The sequence below is a fragment of the Saccostrea cucullata genome, unplaced genomic scaffold (genome assembly GCF_032062105.1).
Source record: "Saccostrea cucullata isolate Sc308-1 unplaced genomic scaffold, CSIRO_AGI_Scuc_v1 ctg14701, whole genome shotgun sequence".
Taxonomy (NCBI): domain Eukaryota; kingdom Metazoa; phylum Mollusca; class Bivalvia; order Ostreida; family Ostreidae; genus Saccostrea; species Saccostrea cuccullata.
Genome location: NW_026918994.1, coordinates 208 through 14,856, shown reverse-complemented (window position 1 = coordinate 14,856; position 14,649 = coordinate 208). Strand labels below are relative to the sequence as shown.

General features: G+C 34.6%; 1 protein-coding gene across 1 annotated transcript; it reads left to right on the top strand.

Annotated features, from left to right (window-relative positions):
- The first annotated feature begins 4,382 nt into the window (after window positions 1-4,382).
- LOC134276810 (serine/arginine repetitive matrix protein 5-like) lies at window positions 4,383-7,656 on the top strand. The gene is made up of 6 exons (XM_062759102.1): window positions 4,383-4,512; window positions 4,860-5,050; window positions 5,276-5,392; window positions 5,591-5,665; window positions 5,857-7,341; window positions 7,571-7,656. Exons 2-6 carry the CDS (start codon window positions 4,861-4,863, stop codon window positions 7,654-7,656), a joined length of 1,953 nt encoding a protein of 650 aa, XP_062615086.1. The 5' UTR covers window positions 4,383-4,512; window position 4,860.
- Window positions 7,657-14,649: the final 6,993 nt, after the last annotated feature.

The following is a 14,649-nucleotide window of genomic DNA, read 5'->3' as shown; positions in this document are numbered from 1 at the left end:
AAGTGAAAATCCGTAGATGTATATATTTTTTAACTTTATTTTAATATGAATAAATTGTGAATGTAAAATGTAGCTCTTTACTAATCAATGCGCATTTACAAAATCCTTTTATCATCGTTTTCGTTGTAAGTATGAGATATGTGGGCATGCGCACGAGTTGATTACTCAGTTACTTCGTCACTTACCCGATAGGTGGCGTGATAAATTAAATATTTTATTTGAAAATAGGCTATTTTCGTGAATGGATCTTAAAACTCCTTAATTATTGTATTATAACATAAAATATGATATTGAAACGTGTTTTTATTTTTTTTTTAACAAAACTAATTTAAAGCGCGCACTTGCCACTTCCGCCACTTCCGATTGAGAAATTTGAAACTTCGTTGTTTGCATTGTGTTACTGTGTACAAGTTTATCGTGTGTATGAGTGAAATCAAGAGTTTGCATCACCAGAAAGGTACGTACATTTCATTATTATAGCAGAGATAATACGCAGTGTGTATACAAAGTATAATTTACAACGAATCAAAACAATGAAATGGAAAATATTGTAAGCTATGTAGTCAGCATGTGTCCTAATTAATATTTACGCGCCAGTTCAGAGGTGTTGATTAATGTGTGGTATAGGAGGATATGTAGTGAAGAAATCTTATGTTATAAAGATACTTAAGATAGGTTAAAGTTTGACATAGAAATTGGCCAAAGTTCAATTAATAAGTGGACGTTGATGACTTGGTAAGTATTCAGTTTTACTAAAAACAGATCCTGGGTATATAATGGTTGTGTTGACTTAATTAAATATCTCTACCATCAAATAATAATGGTAAATTTTGCTCTAAACTATTTCAGCACTAAGCAGCACTTTGTTTATTTGTGTTATAGGGCAATTAATGTGTTATAAAATGTGTTTTTCACTCCTTATCATGCTCATGGACAGTCATGGTCCTTGATTTAATTAACAAATATTGTAAAATAATTTTTTAGGATGGAAGTTGATTAAGCTTGCGACCATTAAAAAACAAACACTTTTTAGAATAATAATTGTATTTATGTTGAATGCCATAACTTAGTTGGAGATTTCTGGTAGGATTAATTTTGGTAAATAATGAAAATTCTTAAATCCACGCCTTGGTTGATGGTGTGCATGTAATAGAAGGTGTAAGGTCACATGGTCAGCTCAGCGAGTCATTCAGTTGTATTGTGATAACCCACATGCTGACCAGGCTAAAATAAGGCACATCTATTTTGAAGATTTGTCACAACGTCTGCGATTGTTCAACTTAGCTGAACGCTGAATATGTTGTAAAGTGCTGTTTACAAGTGTGTGGATTTTTGGGTTTATTGTTTACTAATGCAATGGTACATGTGTGTGGGTTATCAAATATATATTCTGATTAATGGCTACAATGGTGTTCGGTCAATTCATACAAAAATGAAACTAATCTTTCGATATTCTGTACAAAACATATAACAGAATTTTAAATGTTATTTTAATAGAGTGGTTGTAATTCTTTACTAAGGATTCTGAAAATATTTCTAATCTAGAATAGTTTCATCAATAGAAACAAGAGATTCAAATAATAAACATCATACAATTCTAACTGTGTAAGTATAGACTAAGGGGAAAACAATTTCATACGTAAACATAGATTGTTTAGATCAAATTCCCTAAAGGTTTACAAATTGAGTAAATATTTACACAAAGGCCATTAATGTCCATGAAAAGTACAGTGCAAAGCAGACAAGTTTATTTCATATTTACCAAAGAAACTGTTTATACAAATATTGTGATTTTTTTGTTTTAGTTGATACCCGAAACATAATTATTATGATTATATAATATTTATATAAACAAAAGTACAAAACTATCGAAGATTGATATGGTCGAACATACCATAAACCAACTTTTATTCACGACGACTTTTTTTTGTATTTACCAGAGATAAACTTGTTCATGAGGATTAATTTTTGCGATCAAGCCTTTCTGTATCTGTTGTTAATAGACATATACACTCGATGGACTGGTTTGCGGTGAGAAATATCTGCTATGACGGGCGCTCTCATGAACTTCGTGAAAGTTTCGTGCAAGCCAATTGAATAAAAGTTGGTTTACAGTATTTAATTCTGATGTCTTTCCAAGTAGCAAATATGATGTAGTATAGTTTTTGGAGTGGACACTTGGATTCTCCAGAATTAGAAGAGACTTTAAAATAAAAAAACAAAGTAATAAGCAAACAATAAACAAGAATTGAATTTAGTATAACATACAGTATGCTATGCATGTATTGAAGCATATTGGATATTTTTAGTTACATCACTTCTTGCATGATATTGTGAACCATAAGTAGATAGTTCTAGTAGACTACAGACCCAATTTAATTCATTTATATTGATAATACCCTATTAAAATAAACAAGGAGCATGGTGTGCTATAGAATAGATTCTATGAGGATGTTTTTTTTTTTAAAAATCTCTTTAGCTTAAAATAACCTTGATAGTTTATTTTGATTATTTCAAAATTAACACATTTTTTTCAGGAGCATGTCTTATCTCAAACGTTGGAGACACAATAGGGCCCAAGTTAATTCGCTAGCATTGCTTACTAGTAGCAGTGATGATGACGATACGGCACAGTATCAACCTCATGATTCTGCTTCAGCAAGTGAACCTAGAGTGGAAGAAGATGAAGATTCAAGCAATTCTCTCAGCACTGATTCAGATGATACCGATTATGAATATTTGGATAGAGTTCTGTCTGAATTAGAAACTGACACCGACCACTCTGAAGTCGACACGTCATCATCGGAGGAAGATGAAGGTCAATCCTTTCCTGCTGAACTGGCCACCTGGGCAACTGACAGTCAGTGCACTCGGACAAATTTGAATAAGCGTCTCTGTCTGCTAAGAAAACAAGGCTTACCTCTGCCTAAGGATGCTCGTACACTACTGCAAACACCAAGAACTATACAGGCTCTTGACAAATGTGGTGGTCAGTATAGATATTATGGTGTTGAAACTGGAATTCTCAAAATTCTTGCCCATAATCCAAAATTAAGACAAAACTGTGATGAAATCCAACTTACTGTAAATATAGATGGTGTCCCACTCTTTAAATCTTCTGGGACTCAATTCTGGCCAATTCTGTGCTCGTTTAGCAAGTTTGACCCATTTCTTGTGGCACTTTTTTACGGGAAAAGTAAACCAACGTGTGTAGCTACTTTTTTAAGTGACTTTTTAGAGGAAATTGATTCCTTGAAAGAAAATGGAATTGCATTTGACGATAAAACAATTGTCTGTGTCATTGCTCAATTTTGTTTGTGACGCACCTGCAAGATCATTTATAAAGTGCATTAAAGGTCACACAGGATACAACTCCTGTGAACGTTGCACAATTCCAGGAGTCTATAAGCAAAATCGAGTAAATTTTTACTCAACAACCAGTTTTCCTTTGCGCAGTAATGAAGATTTCTCGAACATGTTGTATAATGATGATCACCAAAGGGGTCGTACACCTTTGATAGATCACAACTTTTGTTGTGTTTCTGGCTTTTGTCTAGACTACATGCATCTTGTTTGCTTGGGTGTTGTTAAACGCATAATTTTTTTATTTGAAACAAGGACCAAGAGACTGTAGACTTTCATCAAGACAACTGCTGGAAATATCTGACAACTTGATGGCACTAAGTGGGAAAATGCCTTCAGAATTCGCAAGACAGCCAAGATCTCTAGAAGAAATAGAACGCTGGAAAGCAACTGAGTTCAGGCAATTCTTGCTTTATACAGGACCTGTTGTTTTGCGAAAAACTGTGTCCAAAGCATTGTATGAACATTTCTTAACTTTAACGGTGGGAATTTCAATTTTGTTGGATTCCAATGATCATAAAAGAAACGTTTACCATGAATATGCAAGTGAGCTTCTTGCATATTTTATTGAAAACAGTAAAAACATTTACGGTGAAATTTTTGTGTCGCATAATGTTCACAATTTGATTCATATCACTGATGATGTTAAGAAGTATAATTGCTCCTTGAATAGAATTTCGGCCTTTCCTTTTGAAAACCATTTGCAATCCATCAAACGTTTAGTAAGAAATGCAAAAAATCCTATTGCTCAAGTTACAAAGAGAATGGCAGAAATGGACACTTTTGGAATTGGAAAAACTAATAACCTCTCAGGTTTACGATTTGGCAATATTTCCTGCAAGAAAAAGGACAGCTGTTTTCTGTTATTCAATGAGAACTTTGCCTTTGTAAGAGAAAAGAGAGATGATGGCAAGCTGGTGTGTGATATTGTAAAGCAGAGGGATGCTGAAAATTTCTTCACAAGACCTTGTGAGTCTAAATTGATAAATATTGCATTTATCAAGAATCGACACAGATCCTCAAGAAAACTATTGGAGAAAAAAGATCTCTGTCGAAAAGTGGCTTGTCTACCCTATTCAGGAGGTTATGTCTTGCTACCACTTTTGCATGGTGTTGAGAGACGCAGTCATTAATTCCATATTTAATAAGGTATAATAAGATTTATACATGTATATATTTAAATGTTGCACTTTTTTACCTGTTGGCCTACAAAAAAAACACTAAAGATTGTGTCTTAACAGTTAATAGCATGAAAGCATTGCCTTGATAAGCTTGCTAAAAGGCAACTATAATAAATATCTAACATGTTTAAAGTATATTGATTATTCTTTATTGAAGCTATAAAGACTGTACACTCAAGAATGTCTAGAAATAGTGTATGATTTCCTTCGTTGATGATAGATTATCTTATTTACTAGTATATACATGTAGCAGGCTTAAATTACATGTCTAGGTTTTTTCCTGTTAATTAAAATGAAGACATGTTAATTATTCAGAATGTCATGGATAAGAGCTGCGTGGATGGAGGGGGGAAATGAGGAAGAGGGGACAGTGCCGGACACCTGGATACTAAATGATTTTGTTCTATGGCCACTAGTTGTCAACAGTTTAAGATTCATCAAAGAGAGAAAGAAGCCGACAGAAAAATGGAAAAGATTTCCTTTGGTGAAGATAAAGAAGAAGTCTGGTAAGAATAAAAGAATTTTGTAGTTTTGGTAGGTATGACTGACATTGTGAAATATTAAACTTAAACATTATCAAAATTATAGATTGAAAATTTGTTCCAAATAATAAATCTATTTTTTATTGCAAATTTTGTAAAACCTTACTTGACGGAATATTTTAAATCATGAAGCAGAAAATGTATAGATATGTTTTTTGTACATTCAAGAAAAGTGTATTTTTATGACAGATAGTTACACTGAATGTGAATTATTTGATGAAACGACAACAGCAGAAATTAGTGAGGATGAAGACCGTGGCAAGAGACCACTGAAAAAGAAATCATTTGGTGCAGATTTTATTTCAGGTAAGCAGTTGCTTTCCTTATACATCATTCAAGAATTCTTTTGTTATTTTTTTTATTTTTTTTTTTTTTGTTTTTTGTTTTTTGGTAAATTTTAAGAATTTGTCATTTGAATGGTAATTTGTATATTCATCAGAAATTCTTACTTCTGTTTCTTCAAATTGCTATTTGTTTAATTTGTATGTGGAAATTCTTATTCAGATATAGCTGATGCTGCTTCAAATCATGAAGAAGACCCTAAAGGGAAAGCCAAAAAAACTTCAGAAAAGGATCCACGTATGTACTTTTAAATAACTAAGTCCTGACTTTGTCTCTTGTTCTTTTGTGAAAAATTGAATGCATGATAATATTTAAATTAATTTATTTGTAATTGAAGAGATGTCCTGTTGTTTCAAAATGTCAGGGAGGGGAAAAAGTAAGTGTGAAAGATATACAATTGTATAAGTCATTTTAATTCTGTTTTTCAGCCACTGATACTCGGAAACTTCCTGCACAGCCAAAGAAAATCTGTCCCAAATTTTTAAACCCAACAGGTGGCTCTAAGTCCAGATCAAGATCCTCTTCAAGAAGCTCAAAGTCAAGAAGTTCAAAATCCAGATCAAGATCATCATCAATGGATAGTCAACAGTATAAACAATCACAGTCAAGTTCAGATTTATCAAGGAAGGCTAGGTCAGAAACACAAAAAAGAAAGCACCCAAGGTCTAGATCTGTGTCAAAATCACTGAGGGGTAACTTAGAGAAACAGAGAAGGTCAAGGTCAACATCAGATGAAATAAGGTCGCACAAATCTCTTTCAAGGTCCAGATCAAGGTCATTGATAGGTAGGTTAGAGAGAAGTAGGAAAGATTCAAGGTCAAGAAACAGATCACGATCAAGGTCCAGATCAAGGTCATTAATAGGAAGGTTAGAGAGAAGTAGGAAAGATTCAAGGTCAAGAAACAGATCACGATCAAGGTCCAGATCAAGGTCATTGATAGGAAGGTTAGAGAGAAGTAGGAAAGATTCAAGGTCAAGAAACAGATCACGATCAAGGTCCAGATCAAGGTCATTAATAGGAAGGTTAGAGAGAAGTAGGAAAGATTCAAGGTCAAGAAACAGATCACGATCAAGGTCCAGATCAAGGTCATTGATAGGAAGGTTAGAGAGAAGTAGGAAAGATTCAAGGTCAAGAAACAGATCACGATCAAGGTCCAGATCAAGGTCATTGATAGGAAGGTTAGAGAGAAGTAGGAAAGATTCAAGGTCAAGAAACAGATCACAATCAAGGTCCAGATCAAGGTCATTGATAGGAAGGTTAGAGAAAAGTAGGAAAGATTCAAGGTCAAGAAACAGATCACGATCAAGGTCCAGATCAAGGTCATTGATAGGTAGGTTAGAGAGAAGTAGGAAAGATTCAAGGTCAAGAGACAGATCACGATCAAGGTCCAGATCAAGGTCATTGATAGGAAGGTTAGAGAAAAGTAGGAAAGATTCAAGGTCAAGAAACAGATCAAGATCAAGGTCCAGCTCATGGTCATTATCAGTGAGAGGTAGTTCAAAGAAAAGCAGGGAAAAATCTAGTTCAAGGTTGTCATCAGTACAAGCAAGGTCAAGACCATCCATATTGAAAAGGACTTCAGAAAATTCAAAACATAGTAAAAAATCTTATTCAAGATCAAGGTCATTGTCTGATGAAGTTTCATCAGATGAGGAAAGAAGCCTATCATGTTCAAGGCCATCATCATTTCTGCATGATTCATCGAGAAAACGTCAGGACTCGAAAGGCAAGAGTAAGCATAAATCTTCGTCAAAAGAGACAAGAAGGTCACCTGCAAGGTCAAGGTCATTAGAATTGCCTACTCTGAAAAGAAACCCAAAGAAATCATCGCCCAAAACTGGCAAAAATACAAAGAAAATTACCAATGAAATGAGAAGAAATGAGAAGGACAAGTTTCCAATGACAGAAGCTAGTAAGTGACTGAAAAGAAAACAAATTATATATAGTTTCACCCCAAATTCATGTTGTTACTGTTGTATTTAATGTAGTAGTAATTACAAATTCCTGCAAAGCAAAAAATAATTTCGACTAAGATTTTGTATTACAACATCAATAAATCTCTCAGTATAGAAATGAACATGTTTGATACACATTGAAAATTAAGGTTTTTAATGTTAGATCATTTTTTTTTTCATTTTCAGAATTTCAGAAACGTGTGCTGTATTTATTGAGTGATTTGAGGCAAGAAATAGCAGATTTAAAGAAAGACAGAAGAATAGAAAACTAGTGCTAATTGTAACGGGGACCGTTACAGATGTTCCCCAAACGCTCCCCAACTCCCTTTTGGTGCCATATTCTCTGTAAGCTTCATTAAATAAGACAAACTCCATGCATCTGAGATTTAAACAACATTTACAAAGAAGTGTACAAAAATCATTTAAACTTTAGCTTTGCACGCGTGCACATGTGAATGCATTTGCGTCATGACCATATCATCTTGTCTACACAATCTATATTTTTAATACACTGAATATTAAAGTATTTAAACCAAAATTATTTTAAAAATACGCTCATTCAAGTGTATTTTTGATTTTCACGTGCACGCACGTGCATACATGAGCATGGTGACCATACCTTCTTGTTGAAGTCCATTACATCTATCTATGTTCTAAAATCCACCACGTTTGGGTGAAAACTAAGGGAGTTATAGCTGTTTAAAGTTTCAGCCAATCAGATTGCAGCACATGTACACGCACGTGTATGCATGTGCATGGTGACCATACCTACTTGTAGAAGTCCATTATATCTATCTATATTCCAAATCCCATCCTGTTTGGTTGAAAACCAAGGGAGTTATAGCTGTTTAAAGTTTCAGCCAATCAGATTGCAGCGAACGTGCATGCACGTGTTTTCATGATAATTGCTTTATTTCATGTTGTAGGATATCCTAATGCATGGCTATGTTCAAAATTTCAAAGGATTTCGTCAAAGAACAAGAAAGATATTGAGACTTTAGTTGCAGCCAATCAGAGCGAAGTGCACGTGCATGCGCGTGAGATCTTGCTATTTTCACCATGTCGTCATGTCTATACTACTTATATATCCTCACATTATGAGTTTCAAAGCATTTCATCTAAAAAAAAGAAAAGTTGTGGCTATATATATATTATTGGTCATTTCACGTGTTGCACGTGCACGCTCTTGCAAGCACGTGCGCGCAAAATGACCTTGATTCCGCAAATCTACATAACATGTCTACTTACCCTAAAAAGGTTTTACCTACATCGGACGAACAGTTTACAAGATCATTCCCGGACAAAAAAGTTCCAGGAAGAAGAAGAAGAAGAAAAATAATAATAACTAGAGCCGAGCTCGTTGCAAAGCAACGAGTAGGTCTTCCGTCCTGTTTGACCGGAAGTAGTTTTCATTTTTAACAAAAATGAGAAATAACGCCTAAAAATGGTTTGAATCCTTAAAAACTATGTTAATTAATGCATAATTATGGAAATTTTGCTACTTCCGGTTAAACCGGAAGTGATGACGACGGACGGAAAATTAATTTTTATGCTCCCAGAGACATATGTTACCCAAAAACTTGACAAGCACGGCAAAAAGTACGCATTTTTTACTACTTCCGGTTTGACCGGAAGTGACGACGTCGGACGTATTTTGACGACACGAATAGATTAAGCTTGACATTTTGAACAACTTTGCTTCTTTGACGTATTACAAATTCTCAATGCTTTTTGAGATATCAATTAAAAACTTTTGGCCCCTCTAGATCCTTTATTTTAGGGGTCAGCCCTTTTTTCGAGATTTCAATTGAAAGATCTCAGAATTCTTCACAACTTTTGTTCTATTTGATTTAACAAAATATTTACAAGTAAAATGATATATTAGAAAAAGTGTTAGAAATTTTGAAACGCTCAATATGACTTTTTTCAGTCCATACCGAGCGTTAACGTGCAGCACTTCCGGTGAAAGTTAACAACACAATGCAAATCTACATGTGTTGCTCTATCTTCCTGAAAAGGTTTCATCTTGCTGTGATGAGCGGTTTTTAAGAAGAGCGACGGACAAACTGACCCTTAAAAATCACAAAACTGCGAAAATCTCCAAACCGGAAGTGACGTCATCAAAATAAAAAAAAGGGTATCGAGATTTTTTGATGTTCTATCAGACCTGAAAGTTTCATAAAATTCTAACGAGCCGTTCTTGAGAAATCGCGTGCACAAAATCGGTAAGAAAAAAAATAATAAGAAAAACAGTGGAAAAGAAACAAACGAATAACAAGAAGGTCTTCCGCTGAAGACGGAAGACCTTAATAAGAAACAGAGTAAAAACAATATGTTCCCCAACTTCGTTTGGGGAACATAATACTAGCACCAGTGCATTTGAAATTACACAGGCAACGACTTTAGACGAGTTTGTCGAGTTAGACAGCAAGCTAAAAGAACCCGCAAAAAGACAACAAATGGTACAAATTTACATATTTATGTACGCTAAAATACACTGATGCAATTTTCAAAACTGTTGACAAGTATTGCTTTTGAATTTTTTTTTAAAAGATTCTTTCTGTACCTTTACCCTGCCTTAACATTTTTAGTAATATGAAACAAGAGAGAAAAGAATTTTTAAAAGAATAGTTTAAATGTAATGTCATTTTCTTTCCCGCTTTACGATGTACAGCATATCTAGAAACTTTGCAAAATTATTTATAAAAATTGTTGTAATGTATTTGAATTTAATGTATACACAGCTTGCTAATATCTTGCTGTCAAATTAAGCTGTATATTGAACAAATGCAATATGTGTATAAAAGTTTTTGAATTGAGTCATATTTGGGATAATCTCTCACATGCCAGTGTATTAAATACTGAATAATTTAACAGATTTGTTTATAAACATTAAACAAGATGCTTAAACTTCAAATTTAATATCCGGGTTAATGATTTTTTAACCATTTTTACATGTAGGTCCAGAGGCTTTCCTCAATAGGCGGTTTGAACCTAAGAGATGGAGTCAAAATGATTTTACAAAGGTACTCTTCACATTTCAAATTTTACAAAATCAATTTTTAATTCCAAAATTGTTCTATCCAATATCTTGAAGGAAATTCTTTCTTTGTATTGTCATTTATAAACTTCTTTTATTTTTTTGAATATTCAGCTTTCAAAAATCAAATAGTGACCTAATAACTTCAAATGTACATTTTTGCAGGATTATGACAAATGATGTGATGTCTCTCATGAATGTTAAAGGCAACAGGGGAAAAATGGCCTTTGGAACAACATATGTGTTCCAGGCAGTGATTGGTATGTTAATAATTTAATCTTTGTGTTATGACAAGTTAAAGGGAGTTTGAGCATAAAAATTTCACTTTTTTTTGTTGCAGCAAGTGCGGTGCAGCAGTTTACATGTACTGAGCGAGAGGCCACCGAGGCAGTAGCCCGTTGCCTAAAGTATGCACCGGACAGGAGAGGAGGGGGTGGCAGAAAGAAAGACACACAAGAATGAACTGTTAATTAAAAAACAACATATCTTTATTAGACTTTAATATTCAAGCCCTATAAAAAGGGATATTTTTTTTAAATGGAGTGAATTAAAATAAAGAAAACAACTTAAAATTATTTATCTTGTCGTTTATGCATCCACACTGATTTCATTACATGTGTTAACATTTTGACGTCAGGTAGACGTCGAAAATAATGACGTGTATGTGACGTTGAAATTTGACGTTGTATAGACGTCAGAAAAAGACGTCTAAAAAACTTTCATTTTCAACTAAAATCCAACGTAAATTCAACGTCAGAAACTGACGTCCATGCAACGTCAATCCAACTAGTTTTGCCTGCTGGGTCAGTTCAGGATTAGTGTAATTTATGTTACAGATTTTATTAATGTGGGCTTTGACAATTTTTCAAACATTGAAAAAATAAATCAATCCTATTAAACGGAGTATTTTTTACATTCGACTGGCCTTCGATGTGATTTTATTTATTGCATAATACACCCACCCATGCATATGGGCCAAGCAATATTGTATACAACATATGTACAAGGACAAATGTACCCCCTCCCCTATTATATACCGGGGTATATGGTAGAGGCACTGTAAGTTCCCAAGCACCTATCTGCCTTGATAAGCCAAGGGGAATAACTCGTATTAGAATCAATCAAGAATTTTGTCGTCACGGTTCACCTGTTTATAATCAAACAAACAAAAAAAATTAAATAACTATTAGAAATCCTCTTCATGTATAGAAATATGAATATTTATTATGAATTATTCTGGTTCATTATTTTTTGGTTATCTGTGGGTAGATAATGTCAGGTGACGCAATATGTGACGTAATCAATCAAACCGAAACAAGGAAATGGGGGTAGGATGGTGGTGTTCTTGACTTTTTTCGTATGGACAACACATTGTATGACAAAGTAAGTTTTTTAACCAGTTATGTACCTGTAATTCCGTTCATAGTGCCTTCGACCTTCTTGTTCTGTGGCCGATAATAGGATCAAGAAGCTCTACAATTTGTTTAATTGAGTCTTTTCCAAAGCGATATCGCCTACGGATGTCCTCGTCAGTCATGTTTTCTACAGAGAAACGTTCTCTAAACACTCTGTCAGCCCTCATTCTTCCCAATTGGCCAAACATTACGTTGGCCGCCATAGTTAATGAACGTTTAAAGAAGCCCTCTTGGGTTCATTAAAATTAGATAAGTTAATGAGGCTTTAATGCACCGATTCGTTCATTAAAACTTTGATACAACGGAATTTAATGACACATTAAAAATGATCAGTTTAATGAAGCTTTAATCATTCATTAAATATTAATACAACCGGATCCTGGGAATTTATTTAAAATATTGAAATCAGTCGGATTTTTTATATTGCTGCGTAGCAGATATTCAAAATTTATTCCATAAGATTTTAAAGCGTTATCTAGGAAAATTCTAAGTGAGGAATTTTTATTAGATATTCTTTTGATCCATCCCGCTTTTACGCTTTTAAGTTTGCATTCTATATCAATTAGACCAAGACCGCCTTCATTTACTGGTCTTATGAGTGAATTCCGCTTAATTCGCTCTCTCTTATTAGGTCACCTGAGTAACTCAGGTGACCTATTGCTATCCGTTTTCGTCCGTCGTCGTCCGTCGTGCATCGTGTGTCGTGTGTTAACATTTGAACATTTTCAGCTTCTTTTCTGAAACCACTGAACCAATTTCAACCAAATTTGGTTTACAGCATCTATGGGTGAAGGGGAACAAAAATTGTGAATTTCATGGTCCCCACCCCCCTGGGGCCTGAGGGGTGGGGCCAAAACCACTAAAATTATTGCAATCTTTAAAAATCTTCTTCTTTACTCCTGGACATCAAGCAGGCAAACTGTTGGCATGAATGTAATCAGCATTGAGTCCTCTGCCAAAATTGTGAAATTCATGGCCCCAGGGTCAGGGGTTCTAGTGCTAGGGCGGGGCTCTATAGATAATATAGTGAAAATGCATTATTTCTTTGAAAATCTTCTTCTGCTTCTGGGTATTAAATAAACTAACTAAACACATAGTTATGATGAGCAAGAGTGCCTCTTCCAGATTTGTGAATTTTATGGCCCCAGGGTCAGAGGTTCTGGTGTTAGGGCGGGGCTCTATAGATTATATAGTGAAAATGCATTATTTCTTTGAAAATCTTCTTCTCTGCAATTGGGTATCAAATGAATTAACTAAACACATAGTTATGATGAGCAAGAGTGCCTCTTCCAGATTTGTGAATTTTATGGTCCCAGGGTCAGGGGTTCTTGTGTTAGGGCGGGGCTCTATGGATTATATAATAGTGAAAATGCATTTATTACTTGAAATCTTCTTCTTTGCAATTGGGTATTAAATAAACAAACTAAGCACATAGTTATGATGAGCAAGAGTGCCTCTTCCAGATTTGTGAATTTTATGGCTCCAGGGTCAGGGGTTCTGGTGTTAGGGCGGGGCTCTAAAGATTATATAGTGAAAATGCATTTATTACTTAAAAATCTTCTTCCCTGCTCCTGGGTATCAAATAAACTAACTAAAAACATAGTTATGATGTGCAAAAGTGCCTCTTCCAGATTTGTGAATTTTATGGCCCCAGGGTCATGTAAGGGAGGGGCTCTATAGATTATATAGTGAAAATGCATTATTTCTTTGAAAATCATCTTCTCTGCTCCTGGGTATTAAATAAACTAACAAAACACATAGTTATGATGAGCAAGAGTGCCTCTTCCAGATTTGTGAATTTTATGGCCCCAGGGTCAGGGGTTCTGGTGTTAAGGCGGGGCTCCATTATAGACTATATAGTGAACTACATTATTTCTTTGAAAATCTTCTTCTCTGCAATTGGGTATTAAATAAATTAACTAAACACATAGTTATGATGAGCAAGAGTGCCTCTTCCAGATTTGTGAATTTTATGGCCCCAGGGTCAGGGGTTCTTGTGTTAGGGCGGGGCTCTATAGATTATATAGTGAAAATGCATTTATTCCTTGAAAATCTTCTTCTCTGCTTCTGGGTATTAAATAAACTAACTAAGAACATACATGTAGTTATGATGAGCAATAGTGCCTCTTCCAGATTTGTGAATTTTATGGCCCCAGGGTTAGGGGTTCTGGTGTTAGGGAAGGGCTCTTTTGATTATAAAGTTAAAATCCATTAATTCTTTGAAAATATATTTCTTTGCTTCTGGGTTTTATGCCAATGATCCATGTATATATATATATTTATGATGAAGAAAGGTGCATCTAGCAAAGTATTTTTTTTTTATGCCCCCAGGGTCAGAGGGGGAGGGGGGTTATATAGTCTGAAAATAAATTAATGCTTTGAAATCTTCTCTTTGGTATTAATCAAACATTTTATGATAAATTTTGCAAAATTTTGAAATATGTGGACCATGGGTCAGTGGTGCCTTTAGGGTGAGGTGCACAACTGGGTATAAAGTATAAGTGCATTTCTCTTTGTTACTCTGATCCACATCTGGTTATTAAGTAAATAGAGTGAGCATGCTAAGTTTATAATTATGATAAGCAATGGTGCCTCTTTCAAAATTGTAAATCGTGAATTTCATGGCCTCTGGTTTAAAACACGAACCAAATTCAATTGTTTGAAAGTTGTTACACAATACTCAGGTGACCTATAAGGCCCGTGGGCCTCTTGTTTAGATAGCAACAATTTTGACCTACTGACTTTGACTTTGAGTATGACATTTTTTTTTTTTTGAAAACTTTTCAGCATTGGTTATGAGTTGGTGAGAT

Excerpts from the sequence above, each read along its gene's own strand:
- LOC134276810 (XM_062759102.1), top strand. The coding sequence starts at position 4,861 with ATGTCATGGATAAGAGCTGCGTGGATGGAGGGGGGAAATGAGGAAGAG. Across the intron at positions 5,051-5,275 it reads GAAGATAAAGAAGAAGTCTG|ATAGTTACACTGAATGTGAA; the intron begins GTAAGAATAAAA and ends TTTTTATGACAG. Across the intron at positions 7,342-7,570 it reads GTTTCCAATGACAGAAGCTA|AATTTCAGAAACGTGTGCTG; the intron begins GTAAGTGACTGA and ends TTTCATTTTCAG.